At 45.5% G+C, this 18,886-nt stretch overlaps 1 protein-coding gene across 2 annotated transcripts in view; it reads right to left on the minus strand.

Moving 5' to 3' along the window:
- The window catches only part of LOC119434024 (uncharacterized), a 105,052-nt gene that overhangs the window by 61,582 nt on the left and 24,584 nt on the right, over positions 1 to 18,886 (minus strand). Inside the window, exon 1 of one of the 2 annotated variants that reach the window (XM_037701323.2) lies at positions 9,320 to 9,738. The exons of the other annotated variant lie outside the window; for it this stretch is intronic. Coding sequence (XP_037557251.1) covers positions 9,320 to 9,557 — 238 coding nt within the window. The 5' untranslated portion in view covers positions 9,558 to 9,738. Of the gene's footprint in view, positions 1 to 9,319; positions 9,739 to 18,886 lie in introns of those variants that run through there. 2 annotated transcript variants of the gene reach the window in all.

An 18,886-nucleotide genomic window follows, 5' to 3' on the forward strand; every position in this document is an offset into this window, starting at 1 on the left:
GTCACGAGACAAAGGGGCACAACGATTGGTGGGACGTGCCGCCGCCGAGTATCGCGACACTTGTGAAAGAGGCATCGGCACTTGCGAGGGGTATAACAATGGGCCATCCATCCATCCGTTTTGACACCTGTGCTGAGGCACAGCTGGCGGGAAACCGCCACGCACATGGAGCCGAAAATTGTTGCTCTACTTCCGGTCTATCTATCCACTTCCGTTGCCGGACGCGATCTCCTGGAACCTAGCTTCGCTGTAACAGCGACCCGGGACAAGAAAAACGACAGGACGAGCGCACCGTCCTTTCTTCTTTTTTGTCCTTGTTCCCCCCCCCCCCCCCTCCTTTTTTTTTTGGCGCTTTTAACATTCATTATAAACGAAAACCAACTCGCCCAACTTGCTGTATCAATGCAAGAATAGAAGCTTCTTTTAAAAAATTAAATTATGGACGTTTACGTGCAAAAATCACCATCTGATTATGAGGCACGCCGTAGTGTCCTTTTCCGTTTCTCCGGAATAATTTGGACCACCTGGGGTTCTCTAACGTGCACCTAAATCAAAGTACACGGGTGTTGTCTGCATTTCGCTCCCATCGAAATGCGCCCGCCGTGGCCGGGATTTGATCCCGCGACCTCCAGCTTAGCAGCCCAGACACCATAACCACTAAGCAACCACTGGGCGGGTAATAGAGGTTTCTGCGACAACGGCTGGCTGTCAAGACGGACAAGCGGAAGTGTCTAAACGCGCATATGTCGATCGAGTGCGTAGAGAGTGTGAAAGCTACCTCGTACAAATAATGCGCGACATACTTAATTAAATATAGAAAGACATCGTGTTGACGGCAACAGAAAGTCAACAAAACACAACAGATTATATATAAGAACTTTTGTAAGGGTTTTAAAAGACAGGTCCACAATTTCAGGGACATGACACAGCTCGCAACCTAGTGGTCCCGGGCATCAAAGAATATACATCTGCTGTTTGCTGCTTCGCATAATTTGCTTTTGCCGAATAACTTTTGAAAATCTTGCCCACGTATCTAGAGTTTGCCTTGAGAAAAAGTTCGCGCCAGCGGAGTTCATTTGTCGATTGCTTTCCTTTCTCTTTCTTGTTTTGCCTCCACGGAATGTAACGGCAGTGCCGCCGTACTTGCATGGCGTCTCGTTCCGCAGCTTGTCTATACGGTTAGCCCAATCAGAATGCTTGCATTGTTTAGCTGGATGACAGGCGTGTATGTATACATTACATATGTATCGACGAGAATATACAAGTATATCTGTAACGGTATATCTGTTACAGTATGTTACAGTATATGTTACAGTATACAATAACGAACAAGAAGAATAAGGAAGACAAGTGTCTCGAGCTTATGTTTAGTCGCAACCATGGGACGTACGTATTCTGAAACGTTCCACTTCGGCGATATTTCGCTTTTCGCTTTCAGGCACGCACTGATTGGCTGGTTGAGCAAAATTGAATGACGTCAGGCTCAACCAGTCAATCAGCTCATCCAATTTTGCTAAAACAGCCAATCAGCGCGCGCCTGAAAGCGAAAAGCGAAATATCGCCGAAGTGGAACGTTTCAGAATACGGCTTCACATATGAAGCAGACAGGCAACGAAGCCTGAAGCTATAGCTTGAAGCATAGGGGAAATTAACTGTTATGCTTAATTGAAATGCAGATATAACCAGGAAAATGAAAGTGGACGGAAACACGGAAAGAAAGAAAGTGGCGCTGGCTACAGCATTCCTAGAGTTGAACCTTGAATAGGCATACACCAATACCCGAGAAAGTGGACGCGGCGATGGCTGCCGCGGTATGGTAAAGCAACGCCCCCGTAATGCAGAGGACGCGGGTTCGGCTTCCACCTGCCAAGCTGTATACTCATGCATATTTCAATATAATAACGGTGTCAGTTAATTTACCCTATACGTTTTCACCGGTTTCATTGTCTGCTTCCTTCATTTGGCAGTATACCTCTATGAATACATGTATCGATGAGAATACCTATAAACACATCAACTCGCACAACTTTGCGTGTGGGAGTTGATGATCCCCCCCCCCCCCCCCTTCTTTCTTTCACAATCGAACCACGAGCAAGTTACACAGCAACAACAAGCACTTCGGTCCTTCCTCGGCAACTGCAGAGCGTCCTATCAGGCGTGACGCGTCACTGCTGCGGCATGCTCCCTTTGTTCTCTCTCATTCATGCCGGCAAGCGAAAGCAAATGAGAAAGCCGGGGAGACAAGCGCGCCGGTGACGAGTGCGAAGCACGGCACGCGCCGATAACACGCGCAACCGCGTCTTTTATCGCGTGAACTCTGCCTTATTACCCCACGCGCAAGGTCGCGCCGCGCGCACCGCTAGCGTGTGCAAACACTGCGTTCTCAGCTTCACCGCGAACGCAGGTGCTAAAAGGCGACGAGGCCGCGCCGCTACACAGAGACCGCGGGCAGCGTCCACATTGTGACTCTGTGTACACGAAAGCGCCGAGCGACATTTTCTCGACGCTGTCTCCGCCGTATATATAGCCAATTCTGGTGAGAGCAAAACAGGGCCACACAAGGCGGTGAAACGCAAACCAGACGGTTGAAAATTGGCCGAGGTTTAACTCTTGTAAACCTAGTTATCGCGAGCGAAAGGTCTGATTGCATTGGTTTTGCAAAGACTATGCACAGTGTTTATTAATACACGCTTCCGCGCTTGATAAGCTTCTCTAAAACGTGCTAATCCGGCCTCCCTTTGCTCCGGTGTTTCAGCAGCCAACTTTGCCTTTGCTTGAGATTTCGCAACCTGCCGTCTAGCTATACCTACTGGATGACTGGATTGCACCTGTCGCTTGCGCTGAAGCGTATGCACAGACGGCCCAGCCGGGGCGCCATCCATGGAGAGACTGATGATGATGATAAGTGGTTCTTGAGGGAAAGGGAAAGGTTGGCGCTATCTTCTGCAGCCCTTGAGGGAGCACGGCTCAGCGCCAAATATGGAGAGACTGAGCGACAAAGCGCCGGCGAAGCAGCCGTTAAACCCTCGCCTGGTCACGTGGTACCGCAGCGGCGAGGCTCCGAGCGAGCGCAGCTGGGAAGCCTCTCCGCAGCGTATCACGTGGCGTGACGTCACACTTGCGCTCCGGCGGCTCAAGGTCATTGCGATGCGATGAATGACCTTACGAGACATGGCGTAGTAGAGCTTTCGCTCTAAAAACACTTTCGGCCTCTCCATAAAGTTTACGCAATACTGGAACAACGGAATATTACATGTTACCCTCCGTATAGTGCATGGCGCAGTGGCTTTGGTGTTGCGTTGCTATAGGCCCGAGGTTGCGGGATCAAATACCGGCCGAGGCGGCCGCATTTCGCTGGGGGCGAAATGCAGACACCCGTGTACCGTGTATTGGGTGCACGTTAAAGGACCTCAGGTCGTCAAAATTAACCCGGAGTCCGCCCACTACGGCGTGCCTCATAATCATATTGTCGTTTTGGCACGTAAAACAGCAGAATTTCATTTAATTAATTTAATAACATGTTGCTGGGCTAGTTTATGCATGACAACAAATTAAGCGGCCTAGATTCTGGCGTGAAACAGACGACCACAAAAGAAACACACATATGGACGGAACAGCACCTGTCCTGTCTATATGTGTATTTCTTTTGTGCTCGTCTGTTTCACGCGGTAGGAATATACTTATTTACTGGAACACCGGAGACGCAGACGTGCACAGAAGCTCTGGTGGCGGCATGCACCTTGTGACGCTGGTGTTAACTAGAGCACGTAGATATATGTAACTGCAACGACCATGTCAGAAGCGAAACCTGAGCTTATCGGTATGCGCCACATCTTCAAGAACAAAGCCCCAGCAGACCAAGGCATAAGAGTACTTTTCGTACGTTTTCCTATACGTCCCTTGTCTGTTGTCGCTTTAATTCTAAAGATGAATTTTCTACCTATTTGCTGGTGCAATATGACGTCGGCAGCGACGAGAATTAGCCCTGTAGAAAATGTATTTTTAAAAATTTTTCCGCTTCTGCGAGGGCAATGACACGTTCGTCCAAGAGAGAGAGAGAGAGAGAGATTGAGAGAGAGAGAGAGAGCAAGGAAAGCAAATGTAGGGAGGCCGACCAGACAAGCGTCCGGTTTGCTGCACGGTTTGCTCGTAAACGTATGTACAGTCGTCATTGATATGAAAGGGAATAGCAATTGTTTTCCACATGCCCTCCATAAAACTGCTCAGTGATACTAAAAGTTCAACAGAAAAACTTGTTGTATATGAAGTTCCTATAGACTTGAAACCATACATCGTGAGCTATCGCCATTAAATAAATAAATAAATAAATAAATAAATAAATAAATAAATAAATAAATAAATAAATAAATAAATAAATAAATAAATGTTCTCTTTTATATTGATGACGACCGTACACGCTAGAGCTCTCGGTCGGTAAACGTATATTTCAATTTACGGAATACCGGCGACGTCGACGACGGCAGCAATGCTGAGCCTGACGTGCGTAGTGCAACATTTCTTCTCCATAGGAGACATAGAAAAACAAATTCGCTGAATGTTAATTATTGTTGCTGTCCACGCCCTTGAACAGTAAGTACATAGGAAAAACACGGTTGTTGCACTTATAGTTCTGCGCGCTGCATTGTAAACGTAACCGTCACAAGATGACGTCACCAGCGCTGCTGCCAACAATGGAGCCAGATTCTTTACACGTATAGCTAACTGTGCGGCTGCCGGCTGGCTGCAATTGACTTTGACAGTGCCATCCGCCGCCAGTCCGTACAGGCAACAAAGTCGCACTAAAAAAAAAAAAAAGTACTGTGTCGCGATTTACTAGACAGGTGCAGTGGCTAACATGGCTACCGAAACATATAGAAACACTGTGAACGGTTACAGCCTACAACAGAGATTCAACCACCCAAGAAAAACGAAACCACTTCAAGTTTATGACAATTCAACAAGACAAAAGACGAGAATGTGCAACCAAGGTGTCAGGCAATATAAAAAGAAAATCTGGTTTCATGATTGTATATCCAGAAGGAAAAAAAAAAAACAAAAGTCGGGACATTTTCCCGTTCCGAGTGGGTCAATTCGGGACTCGAGACGTTTCCTCGAAAGTCGGGACTGTGCTGCTAAATTAGGGACAGTTGGCAACACTGCTGATAGTCCTGCTGGTCCCTTGCCTCCCTATGGCGCCGTCCCTGATCAGATCTTCCTTAGACGCAGGGAATGAGTGACTTCTACTCTCCTTATATATCCTGTCGACTACCGAAAAAGGTGTTTTTTTAATATCTTTTGACATATTCGCTGAGTTACGTTCAGATAGTCGGGCTCGAAGAGCCACATTTGACGTAACCACACGTAGTAGGGGCGCCCATTCAAGCCTGCGCTGCTACCGTGAACGCTGCACCATATATCCTCCTAAGACCCCTTCAACGTTTTTTTCCAAATTCACTCCGAAGTGATTACGCAAAATATACGTTCTCGGTATGAAGTATACGGTGCATGTGTAGCTGTAAAGAAGTTATTTGCTCCTATTCTTGTCATCCGCTTTCGAGAAACTTGACACTCAATTGACCTATAGGTCTCTGTGTCGTCCCAGAGGGCCGAAAACAACCTTCAGGTGTGTTTCGAAATCACTGAGACTGCGTGAAAATACCGGACGCGGCAACATGGCAATGCACGACACGTAGTTCGTAGTTCATACGTACGTATACGTAGTTCGTATGTCTTCCATCTTCGCCCCTGCGTTTAGGCAAAGAAATGCAATTTTTACCATAGAACGCATGAGGAAATAATGGAGATAGTTATTTTTTTCACGTACGTGGAGACGCAGCTTTTCACATCTAACAGCGGTATTTAAATAAAAAAAATTTTTTTTCAACTTCAGAACATAACAGTAGATAATAAAAACCACGTGCCTTGAAGAGCAATTATGTCACATATCTCTGTTCGGGTCTTAGGAGGATATACCGCATTCCACTCTTTCCCCAGACCCTATGTTTATTATTCTAATGTTCATGTTTTTTTTTTCCTTTTCTTTCAAAAATACCTTTCTGCCACTCACCCGGCGATTATATTCTGCCGCACGCGCCTCTATATTGGTTCTATATTAGTTCTCTTGATATTGAATTTGAGGGAGTCCTAGCTACGTCCTATATTTAAGGCCGTCACAGCGGAGCGCTCCAGATTAATTTCTGCCGTCGGGTGATTGACGCGCACCGATATCGTCGGTATGCGGAGGTAGGCGTTATCCCGTTCCGTCCCTGTCGGAATGCGGCCGCGCCGAGGCTGGGAAACGAACCCGCGACATCGTCGTGCTCGGTAGCAGCTGGACAGGTTTACATTGCCCATGCCAGTGACACCACGCTACTGCCTGTACCAGGACAACTGCTGCCTACCAGGGCCGCGATTTTGTAGCAAGGCATTATGACTTATTCTACTCTAGTCTTATCATCCACCGCTCACGGCCGGCTGATCCCGTTGATAATGCGAGCGCACCATCGCTCCGACCACTGACAAAGCGCGATAAGCGCGAAAAAGCATTATTACGTTAAAGGCATCGCTACAAAATACCGGCCCAGAGCTCACCATTTCCGCAATTCACTGACGCGCCGTTAAACCTAGACTGCTGTGTCACCATTCAAGAATAGTAACAACCCATTATTATTATTATTATTATTATTATTATTATTATTATTATTATTATTATTATTATTAGTGATTGTTTTTTAATGTATGCGTGCGCCAGCACTCAGACCTTTTTCCTGGGCACGTTAAATAAACATGATTGATTGATTGATTGATTATTAGTATGCAGTCGAACCTCGATATAACGAAGTTGTACTTGCAGCGAAAAACTTCGTTATATCGCGAATTTCGTTAATTCGAGGTTTCGTTCATTGAATGGGACTAAGATCGGGAAATAAAAATAATTCGTTACATCGCGAATTTCGTTAAATCGAGTTTCGTTATATCGATGTTCGACTGCACACTAATAATAATCAATCAATCAATCATGTTTATTTAACGTGCCCAGGAAAAAGGTCTGAGTGCTGGCGCACGCATATTATATATATATATATATATATATATATATATATATATATATATATATATATATATATATATAGGTTTGCCTATATATTATTATTATTATTATTATTATTATTATTATTATTATTATTATTATTATTATTATTATTAGCACAAATCTCACAAGTTGCATGACACAGATCTCCGCGTCGGTACTTCAAAGGGGGAAAGTTGACACCGTTTACTGTGACCTCAGCAAAGCTCTAGATGTTGTCAGCCACTCCCTGCTTCTGATCAAGCTTACGCACTTCGATGTTGACTAGTCAGTTGTCAATCTCTTGCGAAGTTATCTTCGTGATAGACCATGTTATGTTAACGTCAACGGTCAAACGTCACTTTACATGGCGACTAGCGGCGTCCCTCGAGGATCAGTATTATAGGACCGTTCCCTTTTTTTTTAAATTTTTATTAATGACGTCTTTTCCGCCATTCGGAATTCTTCTTTCCTTCTATATGCCGATGACATCAATATTTAAAAGAAAATTCACACTGTCGCTGATTGTCGCACCCTGCAGTCGAACATGTTTTCTTTTTCTAAATGGTGCAAAGATAATAAATAACCTCACATTGAATGCCGCTATAAGACCAAAGTCTTTCACCCGCAAAGCAGCAAGCATTTCTTTTTCTTATTCTGTAGATTCTGTACCATTGTGTAAGGTACGTGACATCAACGATCTCGGCGTACTTATTGATGCAGCCTTACACCTTTCTGCTCACACTAAACATGTTGCAATGCGGGGTATGCGCACTCTTGGCTCTGTATGCAGACTATCGAGGGAATTCAAGTCTCCTACACCGTTCCGAAAGTTGTACACAAACATCTGTCTTCCTCAACTCGAATACGCGTCGGTCGTCTGGAATGGCTCTTCCAGATCCAACAGTGACATTATATACCGATCGGGTCCAGAAAAAGTTTCAAAGCATATATCATCGCCGCTTTGCGAACGCGGACATTGGACCTTGTTCTCTAGCACTGTTGGAGTATTGTCATTGCCCTTACTTCGCTGCCGACGTAATCGCGCTGACCTTCCGTTTCTATTCAAACTCCTTCACGGTGTCCTCACCTGTCCCGAACTCCTCATTTGTATCATGCTTCGTATCCCGCGCAAGATCACCAGAGAACATAGACCTTTCCATGTCCCTGCCTGTTATCACCAACATTCAACCGTCCACAGAATACAGAGTCTTTATAACACGTATTTTCATGATCTTGAAATATTTCATAACTCGTTGTCATCGTTCTTTTCCGAGCTTTGCCTTGTTGTGTTATAATTTCATGCATTGTTCAAGTGCCCTTCTCCTCCTTTTTCTTTTGTAGTTTGCGCTTTGTTGTAGGTACTCTCTTCTTTTTACAATTGTTCTTTTTTAATCACATTCCCTTGCTGTGTTCTTGTCTTTTTTGGTTTTTAATGTATGCGTGCGCCAGCACTCAAACCTTAGGGTTGTTCCTGGGCAAGGTAAATAAATGATTGATTGATTATTATTATTCATTTCATAGAGTTCACTTACATGTATATAATCATGTCGTATGATTAACTCCATTTTACGCCCGCCTCCTTGTTTTCTGTTTCCCGCTTTGTTTCTCTATATCACAATGTTTTGTCTATCGCATATATCTTCTTCTCTCCTACATGTTGTCTCGCGTATTACTCTTTCGATACACTAGTACGAAGGCTCCGTAGCTGTTCCTGGGCACTAAATAAACATTTGATTGATTGATTATTATTATTAATCACTTATTGCTAGATTCCACCGCAGATTCATTATACGCTTCCCCTATAATGTCCTTAAGACCCAAGGCATCGCGGGGAGGCTAAACCACATTCACATTCAACACTGGATAAAGGATACGGTGACATTTTACCAGAACGTGCTGAATGGCTTCTGTTCTCATTACCACACGCTACGAACAAACCATATTCACCTGATAAATTATTTTTCTTACAACTTCGCGTCACTTTCACAACGTTTTCAGAATCCGGCCACAGGAAACTAGAGGAGTACAGTCCTCTTCCGGTCACGTGACAGGCAAATCAAATCCGACAGACAAATCTAATCGGCATACCGCTACAGTACTTTCACAAGCAGGTGTCTGTAATGCGCGCACTTACAAAAATCATTGTTGAACACTATGGGATTCACGAGTCTCTATAGCCTTCTATACACTCTTTAGATATTCTGTTCGAGTTTTAGTCGGAAATATTTTGTGAGAGGCGGGACTCACGCAGGAAGCCCTTGAGTAGACGCAGCCAGGCGCGCAGCAGGAAGTACGGCCACAGGAAACAGAAGACGAGCACGCTCCAAACACAACTTCCGGCCCAACGCGCACAGCGTCGGTGAAACGGAAGTGACGTTGACAACACTGGCTTCGATGAGCATTCCAGAGCCCCGACGCGTTGCAAAGTAAGGTCTGGTACAACACACACAGAGGAAGGTCTCTCGTCGACGACTTGCCGTGGCATCGCGCGACACTGCCACAGACTGCGACGGCACGCCGAAGTCCTCCGTTCACCACGACTCCGAGGCCTCAGGAACAATTTGATTGACGTGACGACCGTCGCTACAGGCTTTGCGGCTACGGTGCACACATGCACCGGCGATCACGGCAACAACGCTCCGACCGTCCGATCCTCGGCACAGCTGACGCGGCTGCCAGGGTATAATGCCAGCGACAAAACATATGCAGCGGCGACAAGGATACACGAAAAGCTGGGGTGGAGGTGGAGGAGCAACTTGCGTTATCGCGAGCGTTCTGTTGTCAGCCGGTCGCAATCGCTGGCACTTCTTATCCAGCCGTCCTCGATAAGCGCTGGCCGAACGGAGAGGGGTGTTGTACGTGCTTGTGTGCGGGAAACACGCAAAACACAAGCGCCCACTCAGGTATGCACAGTCGCATGGAGAGGCAATTGCAACAACACGCACGACCTTGCAGTTCTTTAACAACAAGAACAACGACAAAAGCAACAGGCCGATAGCGAGCTCGAAGATGCTTGTCCCTCGAAACACCTGGAACGTTGTCAAAAGGTGCCACGGCCACGGGTGAATCCGAAACGTCGCCGTCTCGGTCGCGCAATGGGGTGCGAGCCCAGCAACATCGTCAAACGACCGACGCCTTCCTCCGTGTATAAATTTCTAAGCGCTTAGGCGTGTGTGTAACGGCGCTATTCGTCATCGAGAAAGCCGGGTGCAGAGATTACTCAGCGCGTTCTCCCGCTATATCCTCTCCATCGCGTCCCTCTTTGGACACGAATTTGAGGCGCGCGCGAGGCCGTTCTACTTTTTCCTTTGTTTGGCACGTTTCTCGTCAGCGGACGGCCCCTACAGAAGAAAAAAGAAAAAAAGTAAAAAAAAAAAAGTCAGTGTGAAGAAGTATCGGCGAAACTAGCGAAGCAGTGAAATGCGACGCTGCTAGAGCCGTTGCTGCTAATAAACATGCTCGCTCACCTCCGACTCTGCGCGTCGCTGTCTCTCGGGCGAATCAATGATTGCTTCTCTTCTGGATGGAAATGTGATTGCCCGAGACACTTTGTATTCTTGATTGGCTGACGTCTCACTGGCAGGGACACAAGCCAATGATCTCGATCGAACTCTTGTATCGTGCCGTTGTCGGACGGGAAGAGGACTGGGCACCCGTAAGTTGCCGCGTCAACGTCATTCCCCAGGCAAAACGCCTTCTGCCCTTTTTTTTTTTTTTTTTTTTTCAGCTGGCCACGAACCGACGAAGCCAGCCGCCACCGACCAGTTCGCAAAAAGCACGCGGAAACGAGTTTCTGAACTGTCACGTGACCGTAACGCCGACCATACTCCGCGTGGAGAAAAAAAAAAAAGCAGAGAAAGGGTACTGAGAAGAAAGTGACAACGGCACGGGAAAGGGAGGTGCGTTCCCAAAACGAGTTCCTCATGGGGTAGGGGGCCCTCCAAGTCTGTGCCGCGTCGATCCCTATCATGCAGAGCACCTTCCCGCCACCTGGCGGAAAGCGACCTTGAAAAGTCGCCGTCGCCGCAGTGAGACACAGTCGTCATACTCGTCCCTCATGTTCATAAGTAGACTCGGGAACGACAATCGTTTACGCGCGAGCTTGCGTGTGAGAACTTGCGGAAGCATTCTCATTTGCGGCATTCTCTCTAGGATATATACTTAAATGCGCATATTGTTTGTTTGGTCGTGGTAGAATGTGTCACTGTCCAAAGCAAGACAGACGTTAGCACGAAGACCGAGGACGAACGTGCTCAAACCCAACATTGGCTTCGATTTGTCATCGTCAGGTCGAAGAGACAACTCCACTTGTCGAAACGTTGGCTTCCGTGATACTTCTCGAAATGACAATGTGTTTTATTACTTTACTCTGTGTTTTTAGCGCTCTTTTCCTGACGCAACTTCTAACTTTTAATACGCTTGAATTTTTTTTACGGTCTGTGTTTTATTTTACCGCGGTTGTTGCGCAGACGCACCAATTCCACAGCAAAGTCATGGAAGAGATCACTTCTTCACGATGGTGATCCACTCGTTAAACAAGCGTGTCTCGCCTTAGACAACCTACGTATTCGATGTCTTAGACACAGAAATTTTATCATTTTGGACAGCCTCACCATCTTAGGTGTTCCTCACGATGTGCGGCGTATGCGGTAGTATTGCACCTAACTCCTCCAGCGAGCATTAACACATTCTACTACACGTGCATCTGGTGACGCGCGATGTTCCTTTTAATGCGAAGACATTGTGTGTCCCATCAGGGAGAAAAGCTGGCTTTATAGGCAACGAGAAAATAACCATCAGTGACGTCATGAACGCCTAGTATGACATCAGTAGTAATACAGAATTAAAAATAGAACAAGTTAGAGTAGGGTGACTTAGGGTGGAGTAGAGTGAATTAACGTGGAGTGAAGTGAATTAAGGTGAAGTAAATTGAATGAAGGTGAATTAAAGTGGGATTAAGGTGAATTAAGGTTGGTACAAACTAGAGCAAGGTGGATTAAGGTTGGTACAAATTAGGGCAAGGTGGATTAAGGTTGGTACAAATTAGAGCAAGTTGAATTAAGGTGGATTTGTGATGGACACGTGACTGTATGAAGTCGCGTATCATGGACGTAACCAATTAATTAGAGAAGTCATAATGCTTTCGCATTCAAATCACGTAAGGATACTTACGTGACTGTTAATTTTTTGTTTCGTTACTGTCATTGTGATGGTGCACCATATACGACCACCGTTCCTTTGTGACTCGTTTACAAGCTTCTCAGTTTAGCTGAAATCCGCTTGATAACGGCGTTTTGCAGATGTGTAAAACAACGTAAATGAGTCTTCTGTGGCCAGATATTCCACGGAACCTTTACGCATCACTTCTTGTTTAGAAAATTGGAAATGGTTCGGTATTCGATTCAACATTCGGAGGTCGTCTTTTTTCTCGAATATTCGTAGCCGATTCGACTGGAGAATTTCGCTACCCCCTAAATGTAACCAAAACATCAGAGCTGGCACGGCAGCTACCGTTCTTTGAAGCACGGCTGTAGTTACATTTAAATGGTGAAACGAGCATAAAGGTTACCGAGGTTATACACAAAGGGTGACGTGATAACACGTCACCCTTTGCACATGAAACAAATGTGAATGCTTTCGCGTTTGTAGCTCCTCTTGAGCTCATTGAAGTTTCAGTGCTTTCTTTTTTTTCTATGGGAAGAGGCGGGGGAAGGGAGGGGAGGGGAAATGAAGTACGAAGGCACCCTCGATCGATACGCCCAGTCCACCTATATACAAAACACGCCTTGGCCCGCCAAAGCAGCTTTCACAGGCGCGAAGAAGTGTCAACGCCGCAAGCTAGGGCACCAGCCAGATTACAGTTGGCATTAGTATTACGCTTTGAGCCTCGGCACCGGCTGGTTTCGCACTCTAAACTGTACAATTACTACAGTGTTGTTGTTTAAGGGGCACTAAATAGAAGCACTAGATCAGTCAAGACTGACAAATTATCATTCGACAACTTTATTGTCATTAATTTAGCGGTAGGAGGTCAATTAATTGCAGAGAAGGTGAAGATCGAACGTCGATTCTTCTTTTTTCTAAAATTTGCGCCGGAACCCCTATAGCGTAGGAACGTCGGTGTGACGCCACACCTTTCGCTGATTTTTTCTTTATCCCTACGTGGGTCGTTGTGACTCCAGGTAAACGTTCTTGAAACTTGCTGAGCTGTCACTGGATTATTTAGAACACAACGTTGTCTGTCTATATATATATATATATATATATATATATATATATATATATATATATATTTATAAACCTAACTAGGCCCGAAAAGACACAACACCGTCAAAATTGATGACGTCACTGCGAACTAGTGCCGGAACCTCCAAGCCGGTGTCGCCAATCGTGTTTCGTTTCTAAGTCTTTTCTGGTTTACCGACCCTCTTCTTACAGCATAAGAGTGGCTTATTTCTCGGTATTGCAGAAGGGTACTTTTACTAATACAGCTCAAATATTTTAAAAATCTTTAATGCCCCTTGAAACTCTTAGCTGGCAGCGCACGCTCGTTTCATGCTGCGCGGACGTGCCACATGAACTTACCAAAAGTCAGACTCGCAAGCCGCAGCCTCTGATGATGTCAGATTGTTGCTGTAAAGTCGTTCTACGCGGTAACCGACCGATATCGCGCGATGGGCGACGCATAGTTTTCTAATCGACGCGAAAAGACTTTCGTGAGTAGGACGCTGATAATACAGAGCATTGTGTGTGTGAGGCTGGCCATTTGCCAAAGCACAGTTTTCAAGGTCAGTGTTTGTTTCCGACATCGAGTCGGAAGCTCCCTGTGCGAAAAAACGCCACAGACATATTTACAGTGCCTTTAGATCATGCTACTGCAGCACACACGTTAGGTATATACAGTGGAACATCGTTGATACGAGTCCGCATAATACGTTTTTCGGGATAATACGTTTCTTTTTCTTCGCGATGATACGATTTGGTTGGATAATACGTTGGATAATACGCCTTATTTTCCTGTTCCCGCCGTGAAGATCGTATCAACGAGATTCCACTGACACCTGTGTCATTTCCTGTATCAGACGCCAAGAATGTTCCTTGCACTCTGCGGCATAAACTCGGCGAACACATGTGGTTCGACGAACGTGCAATGTCTGCGCTCCTACACAGAGTTGACCCACTCCTGCGGTTTTCACCGAACCAAAAGATTGGCCGCACGTTCGACACGTTCCTCCATCGTTTACGCTTAGATGTAGCCTATACACGCTTCACATCTTGCGTCAAATCACTAAATGACGAACGTATACCCACATTGTACTTACTGCGTTAACTAGGACGCTTCAGTGGAGCACGTTATCGTAGAATCCACTCAATATGACCAAGACAGCGCTGGTTCGCCTGCGTGACCGTTTGAACATCCTTGACGCTGTAAGAAAAATGCTTGGACCGTGGTCATGCTCTGATAAGCAGAGGCGTGCTGTAAGTGCCCTTCGCCATATTTGAGCGGATATTTGAGCGAATTTTAGCGATATTTGAGCGGCTGGTGCAAAAGTCACTCTGACGAAGGCCGGCCCACCAGTCGAAAAGTTTGACAATAAGAAGTACAACAAATACTGATGGTAGCACTGCAGACAAAAGGTGCAGTTATGCAGCTCGACGAGTCGCACAGCCCTTGCAATTGCGCTTCTTTACATTGTGGTGTTTTCTTTAGCGAGCTGATCTCGCTGTGGTGTTGTCCTCACGTGTATGTGAAGATACTTGTGCAGGCTCTTTAACTCCTGTGTAATGAGCGACCATCCTATAGTTACCGGACTGTGCTTTCGGTGCTGTTGCCTGTAGATGAGCCAATTAATCTTCGTGCGCTTGTTTTGTTCGTGTATGAATCGTGCTTTGTGATCTGTTCTTTTTTCCTTTTCATTGTTGCAATCGAGTAACCAATTTGAGATATCGAGTAGCCGGCTCTGACGAAGCCTGCTTCTTTCCATGTTTCTACATTTCAAATAATTTTTAATAAATTGCCTTTAGAGAAACCCGTATACAGTCAACTACTAGAAGCTCTGTAGTTTGAATTCGGGACACGTGAAACGGGATATGTGTTAACGCAACCTGACTTAAATGCAGACGTTTGGAAGGCGAATGAAATCCGAGAAGTCACGCAAGAAAAGTTTGCGATGGATATCACGAAGCGCTAAATTCATGAAAAAACTCGGAAGTATACAACACGTGCGCGCAAGCAAGTTTGCACGATGAAATACGTACAACCACCACCGAGATAGTGCAAATAAATTGCACCATATCTCGTGTGGTACAACAAGAAGAACAACAACGACTACCAGAACAACTGATATACAGCTCGCAGACCTGCCAAGCTTAGAATATGAAAAATACCACAGTCGAAGGCGAAATAATTAAGATCCTTAAAGTTGTTAGATTATTCAACTTGATTGAATTGAATAAGTTGTTAGATTATTCAGTGTTGATTGTTACTAAAGGTTCCAAACTTTCTTCTGTAGGGACGTGGTAAGCAGGCGTTCTGCTATATATAGTCGCGGCAAGGATGAATCACTGCCACAGAAAACAAATGGTTATGAATTTTAGCTCCGAATATTCACGTAACGGCGGCCAACATTTCGTATGCTGTTAAACATTGTTTCTATACGTTGGTGCCACTGGTGCTACGGATAAAAGCGAATAGTCGACGGGTCCGAAATATCAGGCTCTGCGAAAGCAGTCAGCGAGCTGCGTATATACGCTCTAAAATTGCCGAAAAAATATCAAAACTATACAGTGAAATATTTGGTGACCATCAGCACTACAGTCGTGCACAAGCTCTCCGACTCAGCAATTGTACGACTGAATCGCGAAATTAGCTCTCCGTTACGGGCTAAGTATACGGTCAGTCACCGAGCTTTTTTTTCTTTTTTTTTTTTTTCGCAGAGAAACTGACTGCACGCAACTATAGGTATATTATTATCTGAAACGACCGCGATGAAGGTGAAACGAGCCTTTCCCAGAAAAGAATAAAAAATTTGGAGGAAGCTTAAGCTTCTCCTCGAGATTGGAACGCGATAGCATTCAAAGATCACTGGCTGCTTATCAGGCTTCTTTCTCGTATATTCAAATTACAAGCCGACGCTATCACGTCTGTAGTTTGTGGGTAAGTCGTACGCTACGATTTTTCTGACGGATTTCACTTTGAGAAATTCAATTTTTGTTCACTAACGCCTTGCGCCACGCGAAGGGCCAGCCCGGTCGGGGTGGTTCGGGATGATGTGCTACGGTATGATTATTTTGGCCACGACGCCGGCGAGCCCGGGCCGACGCCGACGCCGGAGTTTCTGCGACACGGGGCCCTTACCGCTGTCGCGTTAACACAAGTGCGGGGCCATCACGCGATGGCGGCTTCTCGCCAGAGGGCGCGCGCTTTTCATCCGCGCTCACAGACGTGGGCAAACAGCTGTTTCGGACACCTCAGCTCTCCTTCGCGAGATGTAGTGCGCACATCGGAGAGCAAACAGCAGTTCCCGCAGCACTTGCTTTTATGCGGCTTTTTTAGCCTTTTTTTTTAAAGACGGCACTCTCCTTTTGTGCTCGCCGCTTTAGCACTCGCTTTACTGCCTCGCGCATTATACTGCATGGAGCCTACGCATATACGTGCTGCAGGGCCAAAGGGTGACGCATGCATTCGGTCGCGCAGACTGGGGCTTAATATATATATATATATATATATATATACCATATTTTCCTGTGTATAAGACCCGTTTTTCTTATTTTCTAAACTTTTCGGCGGTGCGCGTCTTATATATAAATTTTACCCCCGTGAAGATAGGAAATGTCACGTGGCTGCACTAATGTCAAAGGCGAAAGTCAAAGAACACATCGATATTGGCAGAGACGTGCGCTTGACATGAGACTGCGCGCCATCATGCGGATACCGCTAACGTAGTTAGCGAAAATGATGAGAGATCTTGCGAGATCTTGGCAATGATAGTACGTGTGAGACATGTTCTTCTTGGGTTGCCTATATAAACCTCGGATAATCAGCAATGCCTATAGGAGTTGAGCGTGGGTAAGTACGGAATTGCGCGACGGCGACGGAGACACACACACACACACACACACACACACACACACACACACACACACACCAGGCGCGTAGCCAGGGGGGGGGGGGCTGATGGGGCTTCAGCCCCCCCCGAAATTTTTTCGTGCCGGCATGCACCGCCGACCAAAACTACCACCGACGCCGGGAATAATAATAATAATAATAATAATAATAATAATAATAATAATAATAATAATAATAATAATAATAATAATAATAATAATAATAATTATTTTCCATGAAAAGAATTACATGGTGGGGTTCTGGATAAAAGTTGCACGCAGGGAACTTGACCAGCCCAAAAACCCATCGAAGGCAACAGAGGGTGTCGGGCGCTCACATATGAGTAAACAGATGGGAAGGTGTCAATTTACAAAAAAAAAAAAAAAGTGTATACGAGACAGGTAGTTATACACTTTAGCAATTAGAAAAACAAGTAGTCTGCATTAACAAGGAAATATTGAATTTATACATGAGCAATATAGATTACATAAAGAAAGTCTTATTATACGAAAACAGGAAGAAAAATAGGGGGAAAAAAAACATAACATAACTATATTCAGTGCAGCATAAACTAAAGCAAATAAAGGGGGGAAAAGTCATACAGTATTGCATATGAACAAACTCATTAAACAACAAGGATTAGTTGGACTGAAAGCAGTTGTGCAGGCTGCATAAGGACAGAAGGTCTATTTCTCGTAAGGCGTGGTTATTGAGTAAAGTCGGAAGTGTATGTCGAAGCATTTGTTGACCATAATTCGTTCTTGAGTGCGGAATGTTCCATTGTTCAGGTGTCCTTGTGTTATAGGCTGCCTGCGAAACGTTCGTGTAGGCGAGCTATGTTCAATCATTCTGTATTCTGTCTACAATGTCTTTTTCATGCTCGAAAGACATTTCGGCACGAACATTGCGTACTCGGGCTGGATTTCGCGGCACCTGGGGTGGATTTCATGGCACCTGGGGTCACGTAACGCAAGGAGCCCCATCCGAGCCCAAATTTCAAGGGCTTTTCGATAGCGAGCGGGCGCGTTGTGGCATCTCGCAGCGGCCGCGGAATCTACGGAGCGCATGGATTTCAATTCCGAAACTGTATGGGTGTAACGTTCTCATAAACTTTTGACGCGAAAGGTGCACTGACATTTCCAAAGGCGTGCTTTAAAAGATTTTCAATTCTGGAACTTTATGGGGTTAATGCTGTTATAAACTTGGACCATCATGCGTGCACTGGAGCCCTCGTGTCCAAGCCGTTCCAGAAATGAAAGCACGCGCTCGCAATCTTCCACACACACGAAAATACTAAATATTACCGTGACTGTGAGCTAGGAGCTGATAATTTTCTCCAAACATTTTCAAGACGCGTACCCGATGTGATCGATCAGCTGGACCAGGGCAGGTAAAGTAAAATTTGAGAAAACAGGAGAAAGGAAATGGCCTATTATTGAGGAAATTCTTTTTTGCGGGCTACAAGGTCTGGCTCTCGTTGGCCACAGGGACAGTGGCCCTATGGATTTAAGCATAGGCCGCGCTGAAAATACAGGTATTTTCAGAGCGCTCCTTCGCTTGCGAGCTGATTGTGGAGATACATATCTGAAGAACCATTTGGAAAGTTGCCCCAGTAATGCCTCGTATTTAAGCCCAGATGCACAAAACCAAATTATAGAAATCTGTGCCGAAATTATCAAAGAAAGCCTAGTTGCAAAAGAGGCTGC

Source organism: Dermacentor silvarum, chromosome 11 (assembly GCF_013339745.2).
Source record: "Dermacentor silvarum isolate Dsil-2018 chromosome 11, BIME_Dsil_1.4, whole genome shotgun sequence".
Taxonomy (NCBI): domain Eukaryota; kingdom Metazoa; phylum Arthropoda; class Arachnida; order Ixodida; family Ixodidae; genus Dermacentor; species Dermacentor silvarum.